The sequence below is a fragment of the Leiobunum rupestre genome, chromosome 6 (genome assembly GCF_980474605.1).
Source record: "Leiobunum rupestre chromosome 6, qqLeiRupe1.1.hap1, whole genome shotgun sequence".
Lineage (NCBI taxonomy): Eukaryota > Metazoa > Arthropoda > Arachnida > Opiliones > Sclerosomatidae > Leiobunum > Leiobunum rupestre.
Genome location: NC_143389.1, coordinates 43,491,343 through 43,513,159, shown reverse-complemented (window position 1 = coordinate 43,513,159; position 21,817 = coordinate 43,491,343). Strand labels below are relative to the sequence as shown.

The 21,817-nt window shown below is 38.8% G+C and overlaps 1 protein-coding gene across 6 annotated transcripts in view; it reads left to right on the top strand.

Moving 5' to 3' along the window:
- Pka-C1 (Protein kinase, cAMP-dependent, catalytic subunit 1) overlaps positions 1-21,817 on the top strand; it is a 114,986-nt gene that overhangs the window by 87,540 nt on the left and 5,629 nt on the right. For 5 of the 6 annotated variants that reach the window (XM_090179693.1, XM_090179690.1, XM_090179692.1 and 2 more), the window contains exons 5-7: positions 20,228-20,289; positions 20,352-20,480; positions 20,585-20,683. In XM_090179693.1, coding sequence (XP_090035819.1) covers positions 20,228-20,289; positions 20,352-20,480; positions 20,585-20,683 — 290 coding nt within the window. Of the gene's footprint in view, positions 1-17,307; positions 17,804-20,227; positions 20,290-20,351; positions 20,481-20,584; positions 20,684-21,817 lie in introns of those variants that run through there. The other variant, XM_090179694.1, reaches the window with a different exon arrangement.

The window sequence follows — 21,817 nt, the reverse complement described above, 5'->3', positions numbered from 1 at the left end:
ACAGCTAGCGTCCATGAAAGGACCTGTGTTTCTAACCTCGTCTTTGTGGCGCGAGTTTCTTTATTTTTAAAAGAGGACATAACCATTTTATATTAGTTTTTATTTTAGAGAAAATTGTGAAAGTTTTTTTAAATTAAGACGACATTTTTATATTAACGGATTATTTAAAAAAAAGACTTGTTTCAATGGAACTATATAAGGATTTAATCATTTACAATCCATTAATTTGATATTTTTTCCTTCATTGTAGTTGTCCACGCTTTTAAAAATATTTTTCATTGTCTAAAAAGTTTTCTTAAAAATATGAAAAAAATTTCCTTCAAAACCGAGTTATCGGGGTAATTGTGTAAAATAAAAGGCGGTAAAGATAAAAGGATTTTTATTCTAACGATACCCGCTAAAAGTAAGAGGTGCAAAGGCGTATTCGACAGACACCGACTTCCTTCGCAAATTAATAAACTCGACGCGTATCAGTTAAAAACCTGTCTATCAATATTTATCACGAGCGGCACTTTTTTGTTGGGGGTGAAAAAATTCTTGAACATTTCTAACACTCTACTAAAACAAATAGTATTGTTTCCCAAAATAGAAAATGTGTAATTAAAGGAGGGAGAGATATCGAAGAGGCCCGGTGCTCGTATGAATCAGTTTTCAACGCCCTCTGCGATCAAAATCGATAATAAATGACCCTGGGACATCGCCCAAAAATTCCGAGATAGAAAATGGGGGATTATGCGAAGTCGCGTTGTCAAAAAATTAACAGATGAAAGAGGAATTTGGGCCTCAGTCAGTGGCGTAACCAGGGGGGGGGGGGCACATGGGGCACATGCCCCCCGAAACGTATGGTTGTACGTACAAATATTTTTATTTTTTACTTTTTTTTTCAATGGCGTGCCCCCCCCCCCCCTCCAAACAAAATCCTGGCTACGCTACTGGCCTCAGTTTGTAACGTTAAAGCCTATTCAGTTAACATTTTCGTCCGTTCGGGTTGATGTTTTCTGATAAATCAATTTCTCGTATATGCAAAGTAATCCATTGCAACGGATCTATCTTCTCCATTATTTACCATGAGAGTATTTGAGTAGCAATCCATTGTTCGTATGGATATTTTCCGCGTTGTAACTTGGTAGTGAAGAATTAGGAAGGAAAGTGGGTCGCGAGCTACCTTTAATAAGGATAGAGTGAGCTCGATGGTTATTATGAGTCCTCGACTAAACTAAAACGTAGGCTAGTGAATGAAAGTTATCGACCCGGCCAGGTTTCAACGGGGATTGAGAGAAGAGGGGTGAAGAGCGATCGAAAACTCATTTAAAAGCCTCGTGCAAGTTTGCCACGACTTATTTTTATCGGCAAGGTGTTTCTAACTGCATTTCGATTGCAGATTTTACGAGGGGGGTTCAGAAATGATTCTCGGGGAGATCCCCCGGGGGGGGGAAACAAAAGGAAGTTGGGGGCGTCCACCCACGTTTTCTCGCAACCCCAAATTTTACCTTTCGTCACCCCCTTCCCGTAACGTTGACAAACGTTCCTATTTCGGAGACATCCCCGGTCTGCTTTAGATTGTAACGATTTTTATGTTTCGTGAAAAGGTCTGCAACTTCTCTTCTTCCACGCTCTATTTTTAATAGTTAATAAACTGTACTATTTCTCTAGTTTTTTTAGAGAAATAAAAATGTAGGCTTTGCACGCCTCGGTAGGACGTATCGGGTCTCGGGAAGGTCCTTTAAGGAGGAAGGAGCCAAATCATGTAAGGACTACATCAATAAATTATGGCCCGGGTGCTCGCTCAACTTCCACTATTGGGGTTGGCGAGTTAACATAAGGAAATTACAATATATGGTCAGTTTGATGTCTAGGGGATTTCATTTAAATTAAATTAGCTTAATAGATACTAGTGAAGACTCGGATTGAGGTTTGCCATGACAATGTTTAATAAACAATTAATCATAGATAAAGTAAAACGGTTAATAATCGATTAAATCAAATAGGACACTTTTAGCTGTGCTGAACTAAACCTTGATTGCGCAATATCTCGGAAAATTAGCTAATTGTCATACTGATCATTACTATGTTACTTATGCTTATAGGGTTATAATTCCGAGTAAAATTACTGATATGATAGGGTTTAAACGGTTCATTATAGGATAATTTGCAATATGTAAAATTCGTTTTAACAAGGTTGGTTTTTCAAAATAAAACGGTTTATAAAAACAAATGTTTAAGGCTTAAGACGGCTTTAAATTATCGCATTCCAAAAAGTAATAAAAGTCGCGGACGTTTTTACAAATTTACGATCGCTAACATTTGGTGTTAGCTTCGTTCTAAGAAATCCAATTTTAGAAGTTAAAAAAACAAATTGACTGGCAGATGAGTTGTAAAAGTGTTAACAATAATGTCTTCAGGCTCTGTGAAACTCGTAAATTGAAAACCCCTCTCTTTGAATTCCCGACGTAACGTTGACAAATCATAGACGAAACCAAGGAGTATCTCGCGTCTTCCGACTCGACTGAAGCGCGCGCCTGTGATCATAATTCAGGGTTGCCACAAGTCAGGGAAAACAGGGAAATCAGGGAAAAGTCAGGGATTTTAAAAATGGGCCTAAACAGTCAGGGAAATGTCAGTGAATTTTAAGAATTGGTAAAAATTCCGGGAAAAGTCAGGGAATTATCTTGGCACTTGTTGAAGGTAATTTAACTCTAGATCTATGACAAATTCTACGATTACCATTTATTTCCTTGAAAGTTTGGATAATTTTTTCAAAATTGCAATAACCTTTTTACTGAAATATAAATCTAAATTTATTAACTTCTGATAAAAGTAAAATATAAAAGAAAAATTTTGGCCTTAATAAGTCAGGGAAAATCTCTTAAAATGGTTAGGGAAAACAGGGAATAGTCAGGGAATTTTAATCTGAAATTTTTGTGGCAACCCTGTAATTCTCCCCAAGCATAAATAATTACATTCTTGTCAAAACAGATCCATGTTGTCAGAATTTATAGCCCGGTGTACCGGTAAAGAGAACCACACCACCGGAGGCCTATCATCAGAATGCCCTACGCCAGCGTCCACAAGCCCGGACAGGTGACAAAACCAGCATGGGTAGCAGAACCCCACTACTGATGGTCGCACCCTCGACGCAAGCCGCTCAACCCAGCAGAAGGTGCAACAATGGGGCGACCAGCCCGCCACTTCGCACACAGCAGTGGGATAGAGAACGGATGCTCTAGCAACTCCGGCCGACACCCCACCTACAAAGGCAGGGAGCCAAGCCCTTTGGAGAGAGCTCCTAAAGGGGAACGGCGGGCACATAGCAGCCCGCATAACCCGGCACAGCTGGCACCGGAGATCCCGGTGGGAGCCCAAAAGGCCGGGAGATGGGTCCGCCGTGCCCTCATACGGAGGCCCGCAGCCCCACAGCAGGCTACTCAATCCGCCGAGGCGGCCAGTTTGCCCGGCCCCTCTCCATTAGCCTGGGCCGAAGCCCAGTATCCAGCCCACACCTGACTGAAGTCGGAGGTCGGAGATAGGACCCTTTGGACGGAGCTAACATCTCCCAGTGCGCCACCGCCCTTACGGGTTACAAGAGCCGGACCCCGACTCCCCGGTAAAGCCACCAGTTATTGCACACTCCGACCCCTTGAGGGCCTGTCAAAACAGATCCAGCCTAGGATTTGAATGGAAAATTTAACCATAAACCAAATAACTTATCTCTAAGATTTATATATGAGGAAATATTGATAGCCGTACGCCATTGTATAATCTGGGAATCTGCTATACGTTGTTATATTGATTCTCTTCAAAATTGTTACCCGGCGCGTAGCCATTATATATTACCGTATTATTTTTGTGTAGGATCATCAGTTAAACGAGCTAATAGAGAAGACGTTGACCCTAAGCGCGCTGCGGTCAAGGTTTTTCTTATCTTTCGTGGCGAGTGTCCAATTTTTTGGTACGCTATCGTTGTAACATTTTACCGTCAGCCTCATCCCAGTTATTGAAATTCGTACGTTACTTAACTTATTTTTCCATTGAGAAACCATCGACCTAATTTCAAAGCTTTTCCAAAAACAAGTTTTTATCGTATTCGTAACTCAATTCAATCTAATCGTTAATCGTTAAACGTTTTAATTGATACGAACTTGTAAAGTATCAAATGGTATACTTATACGATTTTAAATATATTTTTATTGAATTTAATTCAATTTATTAGTCTTACAAAAAATTACGCTTAACGTAGGAGTTTAGTTTTAAGTGGGGAAAATCGTATATATGCCTTCATGTTTTATTTATTATGTGTGGGTATTTTGCAAAATATTAAAGAAAAAAACTGCGATAAAATTAATGGTGTCACCGAAAACGGTGGTTTATAAAAATGTCACAATATATCTTTCATAAAAAATAGTCGAAAATAGCGTTTAATAAATGATCGATTTGCTTATTGTAGAAAATCCATACCGGATTATATAGACATATTTTTTAATAGTATATCTGGGGTGTATAACGGTCACCGTATTTTTCTCACTAGATATTGGAATAAATTTATTGGGTGTCGAAATGGGTTGTTTATCACGTTTCGATCGATATGTCTGCAAACCTAAAACTTTAATATAGTATAGACTATCTACCTTGGGAATCTACTAAAAGAAAAATGGATAAATTCTCCATTCGATTTAAAAGAAATACCCTAATTTTGGTAGGTAAAAAATGTAACCAATTCATTTTGATTACCCAGACGTTTCAGCGATCATAAGAACTTATATAGGTTAATGAGAACGTATGTCTTCCCTAAGCATAACTGAAAATCGCAATGCGAATTTCAATAATAACCAATTCAGTCGGGGATCTGTCTTTAAAATATTATTCTTGACAATTCATAGCTTATAGCCATGGCTTCCATGTTGATATACTATGTTTTATCTATTCGCGACCGAAAACTATGGATACGCCCTCATTCGGCAGCAGACGGAAGCAGTAACAGGTCGCGCATTAACAGACGGTACTAACAATCAAAGTTTTAAATCGCGCTGAAATATATAAAAATATATAATATTTTCCTCAGAAGTTACTAGTTTTATTATTAGAATACAACACAGAACGTCATAGACCCCAGATGTATTTATTTTCGGCTCTAGCAGACGCTACACACACAAGAAGTGGCGGGAAAACTAAGGCACCGCATCGCCACCTAGAGCTGTTTCGGTCGCGAATAGCTTACTTTCTATGACGTCGTAGCGCCTAGTCCTTATTGAGAGCCTTTTAACTATTTTTTTTTATAAAATAAAATCGTTAAATACAGCACGTTAAATTAAAAGTTGCACTAACTAAATTAACTTTTCGTAACTAGTTATGAACATTTTGTCGAAAGAATAAGTTCTTACGGCCGCTACTAGATGGCGTGATACAATAGGAAAAATGAAGTATTCCTTTGAGATAAGGTTAACGGGCCGGGAAGGTAAACTCGTACGTTCTTAGTAACTTAAATAAGTTCTTGATTCTACTATTTATTAATCGTATAATTTCGTATCCCTTGGATAATAACCCCTTTTTCCTTTCACTCGCTCTCGTTTAAAATCTACCGTTGTCTGATGACGTGTCGTATAATATCTCCGGGGAGCTCTCGTGCCAAGAAGAGCTTAAAACTGGGGGTTTCACTTAATTCTAAAGATGAAATCTCATTTAAGGGGATGAAACGAACCCTTTCCTCCCCGGCTCTCTTTGGCTGCGGGCTTACAAACGCGTTGAGGCTAATATGAAGATTCCGAGGGAGAAGAGACGCGGGGATCGCGTCGACGGAAGCCAAAAGGACCATTCACTCTAGCGTTCGCTGTCTTTCAACCGGGTTGCCGCGTTGATATCGAAACCGCCCAATCGCGCGGGATATATAAATAATAAGGCGGTATTATTTTAAACTGTTCAATTATCCACCATTAATGATTCATATTTTTTAACACTGATGTGTTTTATTATAATTAAATCTATTAACAGCGTGTGGTGTAAGTGGAACTATAAATAAAGAATACGATTTAGGCTGTTTGGTGGCTAATTGGGTGGTTTTATCGCCGTATTAGGCGGGTAGTCTTAAAAGGCTGGAAAGACGATCGGAGCATAGATGGAAAAAGAATGAGAATGACTTTTAGTCTTTCTACACACAGTCATCGCGATTAAAAAAATTGGAACTTCGTCATGCCTCGCATTTCTCTCCTCCGCGTTGTTTTTGCTTCTAGCTTATCTGTTTAACCTTTGGCAAGAATCCCAATTACCAGACCAAAAATGTCTTCGCGTCTAAAAAAAGGCGACCACCTAGCACCGTTTTGACTCTTTTCTTCGAAGTTTCTTTCCCTTTAAGAAAATATAACTCCCTCTCTAAAGATAGACGTCCTTTGGGTTCGTCCGTTAGCCTCATTTTCCAATAAATTTAATATATTAGTCGTTCGGGGGCTTCTCTCTGCCTGCAGAAAGAAAGGGAACGGGGGGTAGTCTAGTGCAGACGGCGTGTTTTGGTGGGAAGCGGTATCCGCTTAACGATCTGGAAAATTTAAAGTGACTACTCATATTTTTTTATACCTTTGATTTCCGAGCCGAGTTCTCGCCCCCATTTATTTTATCTAGTGTCCCTTTAAACGCCTACTTCTATATCAGTCCGTTTTTCGATTAGATTGCCATGTCTTCCGTGATAAGTGGAATACAAATATTGGTAGTGCATGTGCCGTAGAATCATTCGCGAACGCACGCGTTATAGTTTGATTTTAGCCGACTTTTATCTTGATTGCGTATAATCGCTCTTTTCCTCGGTTTGTTCTTCGCCGACATTGAAATGTTGTACGCGTGTCTGTTTTTGTACATAATGCCTTGAAATGTTTGGGTTGATCATATCTCACACGCCTTATTAGCTAATAGCTTGTCCAGAACGATTTGAACGTCAAACGCTCGTAACCACAGCAACGCCCGTAAAGATTTTCAGTATCGTTTTTGTAAAACGCGGGCTTAGAGCAAAACATGTTGCTGCTTCGAATAGTCGAAATGTGTGTTAAAGTGGGGTGGCGGAGTGGTTAGCACTTTCGCCTCGCAGCAAGAGGAGCCGGGTTCGATCCCAGCTAGTGGCACTGGGTGAAAATCCGCGTAGAGTTTGTAAGTTCTCTCCCCACTGGTTAAAGGGGTTTCCCCCGAGATCTTCGGTTTCCCCTTCCCATAAAAACTTGCTAAGGTTAACGGTAATAGTTAGTGTAGGGAGCTGTTGACTCGCGTGGCTTGAAGGGCTTGCCACCACCCTCCTACGCATTGTAACCCGGCCACCTGTTACTTGATCACGCGCAAGCAACATTGCTTATGTGGTCGAAGGTGGTGCCTTGGGTATTAACTCTATTTTTTTTTAAAAAGTGAAAAATGGCGGTCGATTTATGAAAACGGTGTATTGAGAGGGCGGGGGTATTGCATGGGATGAAGGCTTCTATTTATATCTTTTGATTTCAATGCTCGATCCTCTCCTCTTTATTCACTGTGCTTCCGCGGGTTTCAACCGAGCGTATCTTTAGATAATCAATTCACGTATCAATCTGTACGCGGTCCCACCCCCCTTCACCTTATTTCAGCGTGTATGCGTCAAGCCTTACAGTGTGTGTATATTCCCCCTAGAATAGGCTAAAGCGACCGCCAGTCAGCCAGCTTTAGACGTTCGATTTGCGTCCCGTACTCGAGAGCCTCCGACGTTGGCTCTATTCCGCTGTTTAATTCGGCAATATCTCATCGGAGGACGAGATAATTGGTAGATCATGCCACTACCCCCATCTTCTCCTTCTCCAGAGAAATCCATTCACTAGCGCTCGGATTGAACTAGCCTAAAATTTAGTTTCGAAAGTCAAGCCTTGGCATTGATATAAATAGAAACGCGAAGTTTTGCCCCTTCTCCGGTTTCTTTTTATTCTAATGCAAAGGCTTAATTTTCATTTTTCACGAAACCATTTTTTCCTCCAGGGCCTTGCTTAAGAGGGAGGGGGCGAGGTGGGCGGCCGCCAAGGCTGCAAAAATTTTACCATAGGAAAGTATATACCGGAGTGCCGCACTCAGTTTCGCCCATGCATTTCGCACGGCCCTGTTTTTCTTGCTGGATTTTAAACGCGTCTCCAAAATCACGCTAATTTAATCATTTCATTTCTAAAATTCTAATAGGTTTAAACTATGTATATTTATCGCGAATTCCGAACTATATCGGCGAATATGTTAGCTTTGATCAACTTCCTCCAAATTGTGTAGGCTTGTTTTCAAACCGGTGTTCAGGGAGAAGCGAGCAACCAGGGTTAGCGTAGATTGCAAGGATCAACCTGGCTCGAATTCGATGAAAATTTTAAATACGTTTCTCCCAAGCGAACGAAAATATACGTTGTAAATAAAATAAACCAAATAAAAGCCAGATGCACTCTAGTTTATTAAATCTGGATTGACTCATTTAAAAGGGCGTAGTTCTTAATTCAAAATGTTTTCTTTTTCGTCCAAAATTCTTCCGCTCCCCCTGAATTCGTTTCCCTATATTCCTTCGGCACTTTCGGAATGACCCGGGTATTAAAATTCCCTCGTAAAAGTAGCGCCAAGGCTTAAGCTTCTTTCCTCCTACCATTCTGCGTATAAAAGTTGTCTTTCGGGATATAACTCTCTATATACATTACTCGTTAGGCGTTAGCTGGGTAAAGAAAGTAGCTCGGCGCATGCGCCTATCCCGAGATGCGTGTCTGAAGGGAAAGCCTCAGTCGAAGGAGGGAGAGGTGACGCGCGAGGTTGTATGGATGGGAACCCGACGGGGGGGGGGGAGAGGAACGGGCTCGGAGACGAATCTGAAAAGGGGGGGGGGAACCTCGGCTCCCGAATTGTAACCGTCTTCCTCCCCGTTCTAAAAATAGCACCCAGCCTTCCTTAATAGTTAAAAAGAGGGGGGAAGAGAAACGGGGCCTGTTACACCCCCCTGGCGTATCCCCCTTCTTTGGAATTGCATGGGCGAGCGAGAGAAAGGCTTGCCGTTACGCTCGCATTTATCAAAGAGAACTATTTTCCCATTCCACGCCGTAAATATTAAAACTCTGGGCTTGTAAGGCTAGACTTCCGACGCAATTTCGCAACGCCAAGAGTGCCTTATTTCGTTACGTGGCGAAGCGAGGCTTTGCAGAAGTATTACGATCGTCGAAATATGAAAAAGCGTATAGTCTGTTTCTCTACTTTAGTGTGTGGCAAATTGGTAATGGCCGTAAAGACTGTGGGATGATCTAGACTATAAAATGGCATCCTCCCCCTTGTTTATGACATTGGTTTCTCTCTGAACGGTTCCTCCTTTTATCTCATTCATTTATCCCATCCATGCCTCATCTTCCTGGCTCGCCTTTTCTCTCTTAAATTCTCTAATAGACGAGTCATTGATTTTTGAAATAGCTTTTTTAGAGGTCGCCATTTCCAGGTCACCAGACTCCTCTCTCTCTCTCTCTCTCTCTCTCTCTCTCTCTCTCTCTCTCTCTCTCTCTCTCTCTCTCTCTCTCTCTCTCTATTTAGTTTTTTTTCATGACTTCGTAAATATAAATGGGGCCTTTGTTTATTTTCGAGTTGAGTAGGCCCCCATGTAGGATTTAGAACATGGGCGAATCTTGAAACACCGTCACCGATGAGTTTTATTTTCGTGTGACGTGACCATACATAAGTTGGAAATAACCTACATTTTATTTTTAAAAAAAGTCCCTCCTCGTTTGCTGAAGCTCGTAGGATAACTGCTATTTAAAATAACGTTTTTCGACGCGATTAACGCTGCTGCGAGGACGCAAAAAATAAGACCGCCTCCTTCCCCCCCCCCCTTAGCGTGACGGGGTTAGGGCCTCAACGTGTCCGTCGATAGTCTCCCTGATACATTCTTGGTAAGGCCATGACGTAATTTTACTCCGATTCTTTGGTGGGGAATAGTTTAAGTCGGAGTAAAAATGGCTGCCTGTGTTCTTTTTAGCAGATAATTTTGGATACCAGATGACAAAATCCGATTTACTCTTTTACGCCTTCTTTTCAGAAGAAGTAAAAAGAGTAGCCCTAATACTCCGGAACAAGCGAATAGTTTATGGGCTGGAGTAATTATCATCCCCGAAACAGGCGAATAAAACGTTTTAGGGTAAAAAGAGTACACTTTTAGTCCGAGAACAGGCTTAGATTCTCTGCTGTCCCATTCTTAGGTACCTGAATTTATTCTTGTCAACTATAAGTATGACAAATCGCAAAATTATCACCGAACAGATTTTCAGAGCTATTGCGCTATCAAAGTTTAGTTCAACACAGATCCCCGTAGTTTTCAAATATGCCCAACTCGAAATATATTAATACCAAGGACGACAATATACTTCTCGGTTCAATCGCGAGTCCAAATCAAAGCTGGGCGAGTGTGTCAGTGTAGAAAAAAGGTTGGTTAAAAAAATTATATAAAAATAATACTACGAAATTTTATCGTACACAAGTGTTAAAAAGTTTATTAAAAAACTCGACAGCGGTTTCGGCTTACCTTCATGGTGCCATCTAGGAGCAACAAACACAGCAATCATGGTGTGTTTGTTGCTCCTAGGTGCCATTGTCAAGATAAATCGATATATACTAATTATTATTACGTTACTTATGGTTCAATATTATTCCCACCCAATGGTCACTCAAAATTACCCCATTTACCTTTACGGATCTAAAACAACAATGGGGATTTAAAAATAAAAGATTTGATTAATAAATAACAGAAGGGCCACGTGTTGTTTAGGGAGGAAAAGCTTGAAACATCTGCCGCGCCAAAACTGGGTAAAGGTTTATCCCGAAGAAAAACGGGGGCCCTTCGTAAAGATCGATTTACCACTCGCCTCAAAATATGACGATTTTAGAAGGCTGATGAAAAACGTAGCACGGTTTTGATACTTGACCCCCGAAATTGTTAACCCTTTACGCCTTGGTTTGGGTAAGGGAGAAAGGAGTTTTGAAAAGCCTATACATCTAAAGGCGTTAACTGGACTATTATATCATTCGTCTTCTACTACGTTAATTAATTACTACTAATAACATTTTCGTATTTAGCAACGTCCCACTTAACTCCTTTAACATCGGTAATTTCTTCTCTCGCTTAATACACACCACATCGCTCTCTATCGTTGTCTGACCTTTTACGGGGCGGGTGATAATTACCAGTCGAGCCATCAACCCCATTATACCAGCCTGGGGAAAGCTACACCTACTGTAGCAACGACGATTACCGCACGCCCACGATTCCGAGCGAGAGCCGAGACTCCCCCGAACATTGCTAGGTTTCCTTAGTTCATTAATTCGGGGGATCCTATCAGTTCAACGCCTCGAACCAACCAACGTAACTCTCGAAATGACACTATCCTCCACACGACGAGTAGACATCGGTAACAGAGTGAAAATAAACATCAACGTTTGATTTTCGGGCAGACGATAATTTAAAATAACGGTCTAACAACCTGCCGACCAGCGAACGCCATTTTCGTTTTGGTTCAAACAACGTTGCCAGTCAAAAGCATTTTACTCAGCGAAATAAGGCTGAGAAATACCACTGAAAAAAAGTGAAAATTTTATATCTCGCGGCGTACTCCCTGGGGGTATCGACTAGGACTAGGGCTATGACTCCACGCATATGATCTATAGCGTCTGCTACAATCTACAGACAAATTAATGCGTCATAAGAACGTTTTTTTCTTAAATAAACTTATCATATATAAGCAAACGATGCCAAAATTATATTAAAATGCAAGTATCATAATTTATAAAGTAAAATTTAACCATAAAGATGCGGTAAAACTATCTAGGTTTCAAAAACTTTCAATCCCGAATCGAAGGGGGGCGTAGCGATAGTTTTCGGTTGTGAATAATCGTTTTAAAACGTTCCACTCCGCGATGTCGCGCTAAAACAAATAAACCCCTATTTGCAGTGTTATTTGCGGGGAGGGAGGGGAGTAAAGGCAACCAAAAACGAAGGTCCGGGAGACCACCATAAAGGGGCTTATTTTTCCCGTTTGAGAGTATGTATCCTGCCTCGGGATCGGCCATCGATTTTTTGGGGAGCCTCTGTCTTGATTCGCTCGCTTGTCGTCGTGCGGGCGACCTTGAATATCTTTTCTCCCAAAAAGATAGGCGGCGATGGAGAGAGAAGCTGAAGAAGAGAGAACTTATATCCTTCATAAAATAAATCCAAGTAAATTCAGCCCCCTCCAATACTATCGAACAATATCGAACCCCAGTAAACTTTTTTTTATTTGCCCGCAATCCAGAGATGGGTAGAAGTACTTCGTTCCTGTCACTTGTCTTCTACAAGGATTCTATTTGTTTTGTTTTATGTGGGGAAACGGGGGAAAATGTCAAAAACTATATATTTCCCAACATGTTGAGATATTTCATTATCCTAACTTTTGGAAGCTGCATTATAATATTTGCGACCGAAACGAGTCTAGGTGGCGCTGCGGCGTCACGCTCTTCCGAGGTAGCGTTTATGATCTAGCGTCTGCTACTGTCATATTAGATAAATGTTGCTATATCTGGGCGTCGTAATTGCAACGTGTTACCATGGAGAAAACACAAAACATGTAAAATTACAATAAAAATGCAAATATTAACCTTTTATTCGCGACCGAAACGAGTTTAGGTGACTTATCGGCGCTAGCTGATAGAGCCTATGATCTAGCGTCTGCTACAGACAAATTGAAAAGTCATAAGAACGTTTTTTCTTAAATAAACTTTTCAAAATATCAGCAAACGATCCCAAAATTATATTAAATTGCAAGTATTATAATTTATAAAGACAAATTTACGAATAACGATGAGGAAAAAGAAATGGCGTCTGCTTTAGACACTACCTATCTAGGTTTCAAAGGCGAAACAAAGGGGGCGTAGCGATAGTTTTCGGTCGTGAATAGTTTATATTTCATTTATCATAGCCTTCTAAAAAGCTTAAATCCTTACACTACTATAGCTGCGAAACAGTAATATGCTCAGGGTTGTCTGATTCACGTATTACACTTCAATGTATATATGAAAATGTACAAAAGTAGCTTCTTTATAAATTTCAATTCCGAGAAAATTAAATTTTATTATCAATTAATAATCCAATTTAATAAAGATAAATTTGTAATATTGTTTACGTTAACGCTGCACTCAAATTATTTATCAATTTTTAAAGAAAACAGTCATCAATCCTTAAAAAAATCAAAACAATCAATTAAAATCAATAAAAATCCGATTTAAATCAATTAAATCGATTTTATTTTAAAAAAATTTAATAAACAATCCCTTTATACGCAAAACCATAATACCATAAGTGTATAATATTCTGACATAAGTGTGACACTTCCTATTCTTCACATGCAAAAGTTTTACTGAGAGCTATTCACAAAACAGACTGCATTACGGGCTTCGTCACAGTTTTGCTTCCGCTTGCTAGTTCGCGTCACACGTAGCCTTTGACAGCGCCTAGCTAGGGGGAGATTTTCTTCTTGTGATGACGTCACTCCGTTACTAGCTCAATAAAATATTCCTCAAAGTGACAAACTTCTGGATAATATTATAGACTTATGGCTATACTTATCTAGTTTTCGAAGGCAATCAAAAGAAGGCGTAGCGATAGTTTTCGGTCGCAAATAGGAATTATCGAAAATCTTATTACCAGGTTTCTACGTACTTTCCGTTTATAGGCCTTGACTATTGGTGGATCTTAAAATTCATTTTGCGCGCGAGAATACGCCGCCATGTTAGGACATGATAGGAGGTAAATATGCCTGCTGTACCGCACAATGTAAAGGTACTGCCATGCGCAAAAACGTAATTTTGAAATCTGTCAATATCGTGTAAAATGATATATAGTTAACTGGAGCTATACGTACCAATATTTATACAAATTTTATTGGGTAGTTAAAGAGGTTCTGGCTTTGAGTGTGTATACGTAGCAAATTTTGATCGTTTATATTGGTCTGAGGGGAGCCGTTAGGATTATTTCCAAGGTGTTTGCCATAAAGGGGGGAAGTGTGTGATATTGAGCGAAAGGAAGGATTCCATGACGTCACAGAGGTCTTCCTCATCCTTGAATGAGCTTTTAAGATGACTTTATCCCGGGGCTATTCTTAGATCGATCCATTCGTTTAGTTCGCCTTTTGTCTTTGTCTAATCTAATGGTTTTGCCGATCAAGCTCCTTTTCTCATCTGGAAGTACTCGAGACTTCGAATAGCGCTTTAGAGATGGCCCCTGCCGTCCACCGAACGTTTCGTTGACCCTAATTAAGCCTAATCCTTGGCCGATACGCGCCTTTCGTGAAACAATAATTCTCTCTTCTGCGTATCTTATTCGCGACCGGGACGAGTCTAGGTGGCGTAACGGCGCTAGCTTATCCGAGGTAGTGCCTATGATCTATAGCGTCTGCTACAGACAAATTAAACTGTCATAAGAACGTTTTTTACTTAAATAAACTGATCAAAACATAAGCAAACGATGTAAAAATTATATAAAAATGCAAGTATCATTATTTATAAAGTCAAATTTACCCATAACGATGCGGAAAAACTAATAGTGGCTGATCTAGTTGGATCAATGAATTTCACACTTTGGCCACCAGGTTTAACAGAAACTTATAACGTTTTCCATTTGACTGCTCTCGAGCACTCTAGATCGCTCTGATCAACATTTTATGTTCCATTAGCGTGCTCGGATCTGCTCCGATCGAGTTTCGCGTGTTCCATTTCACGCTCTCGGGTGCTCCGAGATCGCCCAAAACCGATCTGCCGATTTCGACAGATCAACGGATCGAGATAGAGATCGGAGCAAATTTTCGCGTGTTCCTTTTAGATTTTTTGGCAAAATGGCAGACCAAGACGCAAAAATTCAAATTACAAGCAGATGAAAAACAACAAAGCACGGGAATATGTTCATGGAAATGATGGAATGTTCCATTTGCTTTTTTACTATAGTCGATTGGTGCGAGATCTATGACGTCAGAGACAGATTCAGAGCGAATCTTGAGTAATCAAATGGAAAACGCTATTAGGTTAACTGGCGTTAATTACATTAATAGCGTTTCCCATTTGACTGCTCTCGAGCGCTCTAGTTCGATCTGATCAACAATCTATGTTCCATTTGCGTGCTCGGATCTGTTTCGATCAAGTTTCGCGTGTTCCATTTCCCGCTCCGAGATCGCTCAAAACCGATCTGCCGATTTCGACAGATCAACGGATCGAGATCGAGATCGGAGCATATTTTTGCGTGCTCCTTTTAGTTTTGTTTGCAAAATGACAGACCATGACGCGAAAATTATTATTACTAGCAGACGAAAGACAACAAAGCGCGGGAATATGTTAATGTTATGTTCCATTTGCGGTTTTACTCTAGTCGATTGGGGCGAGATCTATCCCATCAGAGACAGGTTCGGAGCGAATCTCGAGCAATCAAATGGAAAACGCTATTAGAAAGCGCCGTGACGCGTGTTAGCAGACGCTTTTTCGATCTAATTTCTACTCCCTCAGAATCGATTGAATTTTGAGGGTGGGGCTACTAATAACTTGTTTTAGGAAGCAGAAATGAATGACTGAGTCACGTGACTGAAGGGGAGTAGCTACTAGAAATTCGTCCCAAATTTTTGAAACAATTCTATGGACTAAATTAATGCTATGACGTCACAAAACATAACCTTCGCTTTTTCCGATAGATAAAAACATTTCGCCAAAAATGGCGGCCATGGTCAGTGGTATTACTACTACGCCATACCATAATTCTGTAATATTGTTTCATAAGTTTGTCACTTTTACCAAAGATAATTTAGACTGGTACCCTAGATTCGAAATCACTCTCTCGCGCGTTGCCGATAGCGTTTACCCACTTCCCGCCGGAACTCAGAAAAAATTCGCTCCATGGTTTGCGCCTTACCGCAACCACGGCCAACTTCGATCACGCGCTGCCGGGCTATATAGCGCGTGATCGAAGTTGGCCGTGCCGCAACCGATGGAGCCCGATTTTTCTGAGGTCACATGCCGGAAAAGGGTAAACGCTTCGTAACAAAATCGTCAATGTGAAAGCTCTCAGTATTCGAATCTAGGGTACGAGTTTAAATTATCTTTGCTTTTACTGAGAGCTAGTAACGAAGTGACGTCATCACAAGAAAATCTCCCCCTAGCGAGGCGCTGTCAAAGGCTACCTGCCTACCTGAGACGCGGGAGCGAGCGGACGCAAAACGTTGACGAACCCCATAATACAGTCTGTCTTGTGAATAGCTCTCAGTAAAACCTTTGCATGTGAAGAAGAATAGGAAGTGTCACACTTCTGTACAATATTATACACGTATAAAAATATAAAAAATTTGTTATAGCTTATAACTTTGAACCAAAAATAGGTATTTTTACCGTTTCTATTAATTCAATTCATTGCCAGATATTTACGCGTTATTCAAGGTCACTATAAACAGTTTAAAGGCGTATATAGTTGATAGGTAGTTCTAAACACGCCAAAAGTAGATTTTGTGAAGTATTTTTTTATTCCATTTCAAAAAAGTCATTTTACCGAAGGAAGGATCTTACAGAAAAATCACGTTTTTATAAAAAATAGTAAATTACTTATCGCTTTCAAAAGAAAATTAATTTCTTGAGCTAGAAATGTTGTTTTGCCTTTAGGGTTAAGTAACTCGATATCCCGTCTTGTCCCTAGGCGAGCGAAATAATGCTGGCGCTCCGAAAAACCAACCCTGTTATTGCTTATTGGATCGGCTCCTTCAAATGTTTTTAAAACATTTGCGTCTTTATGGGTAGTCCCTTCTCTTCTGTGTACTTCCGCTCAGAGGCCCCGCAATTATATCGATGAATATTTTTAATCGGCCTTAATTCTTATCATTCATAAATGTATCGCGGAACGTAAAAAGATAAAATGACATTAGATTTATCTCCCTCCCCCTTTTTATTTTACGTGACATAGAAATTATCTTTGCTTCAGAATATTGAACCTGATAAATTTTAGCGTGTATATATTTATATGTATATAAATGACTTTTAGTTTTGTCATATTTATTTTCCTGGAAATAATAAAAGTCGCTTTATCGATTTCTATTTGCTTAGGTTTCGTAATAAAACATCGAACGCCGACCTTGCGTTATACCGTGTCGTTTTTCGGGGAGTAGTAATAAAAAAAATTGATGGCAAAGCTTTTTTGGAAAGTTAACTGTCTTGGATTCTAATAATTGATAGACAGGGCGCAGCACGAGCCAAAAACCGCCATTTTGCAGAGCCTTATTACGGTGTTTTGGATGTAATTTCAGTATCACGCCGTCGGTTACAAAGAGTTCGTCGAGTTTTCCTTTAGGCTCTTCCCTCTATTTTTAGTTTAGCGCGTTTCCGTCGTCTCATAATATTTTAGGATTGTCGAATTTCGTTGTTAAAGTTTCAGTTTTTAAAAGAAAACGTTAAATAACGAGATTGTTTTCTCGGATTTTTGCTCCAGTTTATTTAGCCCCCTCTCGGAGAGATCGTCGTCTCTCGATTTTCTCGTCTGTCGCTGTAGCCTCGGTCTTCGGTATTTTGTAATGTTTTGCCTATAGATGGCGGAGGAACACGGCGAAGGCTGTAGGCGTTGCGTGTTACTTTATCGGTACGGAGCGCGAGTGTTTCTTAACTTAGGTTATGGTGACATTTAAATGATTTTTTACGTGGATTTGTTTCATCTTTGTGTGGATTACGTTTTTTGGGTTTGAAATAATACCTGGTACGTGGGCAAAGGCTTTAATCATGGGCAATGCCGCCACCGCTAAGAAAGGAGACCCGGCCGAAAATGGTAAGCTCGATCTTGCCGACCCTCATCGTCCGATGAGACGGGGAACGTGTGCTGGCTATTCCGCCGAATATCGTCCCCGAAGCGCCGCTAAATACGAAACTTAGTGATCTCGAATAAACATTAAACTCGTAATTTCCTTAAGCGTTTAAGCTAAGCCTAGGCACGTTCCTGCCGAATTAAAGGTTTTCGGGCTGACCTTTAAATTTTTTTACTTTCTAAATGGCACGCATTTTAAAAATTCACATTCAGTGCGAGTGCTTACCAAGGCTCAAGGCTTAACTATAAGGATGTAAAGTTTTTAACCTAGGCTTACTCTGAAACAGCAACTGCAAAACACTGGCTTCCTTAGAATGATATCTCAAACCCAATGCTTTATCGCTATGTGATGAATTTAAAGGGTTTTGGCGCCGAGGTTATCAAAACTAATATACATTCAATTCTTACCATTTCGTTTTCAAGGATTAAAATCTGAAGCCAATTTAGAATGCTGTCTGCATTTAAGATGTATAGAAATAGTTGCTGGGTTCTAAAGCTTAAGCCTAACCTGTTCATCAATAAATATAAATCTTGGCTTATTGTTAAGCTATAAATTCATTCTTTATCTACTGATCTTGCAAACTTTCGATTTTATGGGGAAATTATTAGGAAAATTAAGACTCTTTAATATATGTAACTTCTCCGTAATAATTCAATAACGTAACAGAGTACTTGCTATCTGCTCGAAGTCTGACAATTTTTTTAATGCTAGTTTTAAACGTTCTCGTTAGACTATTCATTTCATTACAAATGGGATAATGAATATTACTTTGTACTACAAAGTACATCTACCATTTTACCCTTACAATTGCCCTGTTCCGATTTTGAATACCATACCTGCATTGCTATTTTTAATTTCCATATGATTTCTTTTTAAACTAAATGTATATTTACTTTTGTAAACTTAAGTATATATCGGATCTGCCCAAAATGCCCCATGCATTAAGTTATTAACCAGTATCCAAGATAACCTATAGTTTATGAAATTTATCTTGACATTCGTGACATTTTTAAGTTCTTACCAGATTGTGCATTTTTATAATTTAGTTTGCCTAGAATATTACTCTTTGACAAATAGATTTCTTCCCATTTCATTTTAATAAGTTTCATTAAGCTCCTTATTTTTGTAATTGATGTATTGTTGTGCATTTTTTCCCATGTTCTTGGTGTTCTAGGGGACCTTAGTTCAGATCAGCCACAGGAAACAGATTTGGTACATTGTAAGTGCAATGTATACAATATAAAACTACCATGATATTCTTTTTATGTAATACCGGGTACTTGCAAAATCAGATTTTGTAATTCTATTATTTGAGGCTCATTGGCACATTTTTAACCCATGTTTTTGAAGCTTTTGAAAATAAAAATAAAAGGGGGCCTTTGCATGCCACTTTTGATTATAAACTAATACTAACAGCTCTTAATTGTATTACAAACTAGTACGTGTAACTGTTCTTGTTCTTTAATATGTCAAAATAGCTGCAATCCCATATTTCTGTTTTGAAACTGGTTAATATTATAACTGGTATCACCTAATTAAGTTCTTGCTGATATGTACATTCAAATAGTGTTGCGTTAATTTTAAATCTAAAAACTAATTCATATTAGTAGGTACGTGTGAGTTAAACCACAATATTTTAGACAAAAGTGTTTGGAGTCCTAAGGGCTATAATTTTGTGGGCTGCTTCTCCCTTTTCAGATTCATTACTGTCAATTTAGGCCTATTTGCTATACAGTCCTTTTTTATAGAAATATTTTTCCTGGTTAAATTCACTGAACCACAGCGTCGTTTTTATTGTTTTGCCATAATCTCCAAGGTCGTATTGTTTGTATAGTTTTTGTATATTTCTGGTATACTGTTTGGTAAGCGTTTCGAAACAATATTATAGAGTATTCGTCTTAGATGTAGGCTTCACCCCACTGTTGAAATGTGTAACTCTACAATACAATGCTGCACAATTTGTGTGTCAAAACAATCCAAGTCACTATAAGGCCTACAAAATGCTTTCTAATGCATGCAACTTTAAGCCATTGTTGATAATTCAATTTGGGTTTTTTGTTTATTTTACGTATTATTGAAATATTGTGCTACATAGTATCTACTAGCGCTTTGGCTTCCGCTGTACTTAAATCTAATATAAGTAAAATAGTCTTCTGTCTATATTCAGGGTTTTCTTATTTTTCTGCGCTTCGTTGCAAAGTTGCTATTTTTATCTTTTGCATTAATTTTTTTAAGCAAGTTAAAGATAGTCTGCTGTAAATGTCTTAATAAGAATTTTTTATTTAATTTAAATTTGCCGTATCAATTTTCTCTAGTAAATATTCAGTAGGCTACCTTTTGGTATAAAAATTGTTATTGATTTGAAGTTTCTTTTACCTTCTTTGCAGTTCGAATATTCTTAGAGCAAGCTAAAAAGGAGTTTGAAGAAAAATGGAATAGTCCTTCACATGCAAGTCTTGTATTTTGAATCTTATCAGTCACTTTATCATATAAATTCGTTGTTTTCCTTAGAACACTGCCTCACTCGATGATTTTGATCGAGTGAAAACATTAGGCACCGGTTCCTTTGGGCGGGTGATGCTGGTTCAACATAAAGCAGCGAAAGAATACTACGCAATGAAAATTCTTGATAAACAAAAAGTATATTTTGCAATTTTGGCCTTTAAATACCGGCTTAGTGTGTAATATCTGTTCCAGAATATTAAATATTTAAATTGAAATAATTTTGATATTTTATTTCCAAGGTTGTTAAATTGAAGCAAGTTGAGCACACACTGAATGAAAAAAGGATACTGCAAGCTGTAAAATTTCCTTTTCTTGTAAAATTAGAATTTCATTTTAAGGTAAGACAGTTATTCACTATTTATCGAAGCTTTTTCACTCAAGTCGAGTGATGGGGAGTACTGTGTCACCATGCTTAAGACCCTCTTCGTAATACATGGGCCAAATATTGGAGCATTTGCTTTTTTTGTAAGGTTCCTTTATTTTAAAGTTTTAAAGGAAGATTAGCATTTAAAAAAATGTGGCAAGAAATTTAAATCGTCAGCTTTAAAAAATTAAAAGTGGATTTTAAACTGTGTTCTGATGGATAACTGCCAAAGTAACCCGCTTATATTAAGGAAGTTATAAATGGCTTAGGTTCTCTTAATTTATGGAGTTTTACAATTTTATCTAAAGTTCCAAACCTCCCAACGTTTTTGAAACTTCATAGCTCTATTAATGGGTTTTTTCTTTGATTGTCTTATCATTTGTTGCCTCATTTTAAATGCCTTCAAACGTCAGGCTATTTTTATCAAAAACCTCTTTCCATTATCTGATTCTAAGATCTATTTAGTCTGTCTATAGATACTACAGACTTTTATATTACCCCACCTTAAAAGAAAAATGTGGCTTGTGGTCATGTGGTTTTCTCCATTTAGCAATTTTTAGAAATACAGCGCTGTTAGCAGATAATGTGATCCAATTTGTGTAATAAATATGTTATACATAGCTTAACTTTAGGTATGGTCTTCCTTTCATTAGCTAGATTTTGTTCTTCACCCTATTTCATACCATTCCCCAAAGCAGATATGACACTTGATATATATCAGGTGATATTTTCAAGTTTTAGTCTTAAACCACTGAAAATGAAATAAAAACCAATTTACGAGGGGGGGGGGGGGAGAGAAATATAGAAAATATCCGATATTTTCCTTTTTACACTAAGGTTGGGAGGAAACACCTGTAATGTAAATACGCGAAGAATATAAGAATTTTAATCCTTTTGAGGAATTATATTTATCAAAATATCATATTTTCCAAGTGCATCTTAATGGGAGTATAGTTTTTATTATTGAACCCACTGACCAGTTAATGTTACCCTAAATGGTCATTCGTGAAACCCGGGTATCAAACGAAAATTCCTTAGGGCTTTATATCTTAGTCTTATTATCCAACTTTCATTTCATTATTAGAAGAAAAAAACCTGTCCTTCGTTA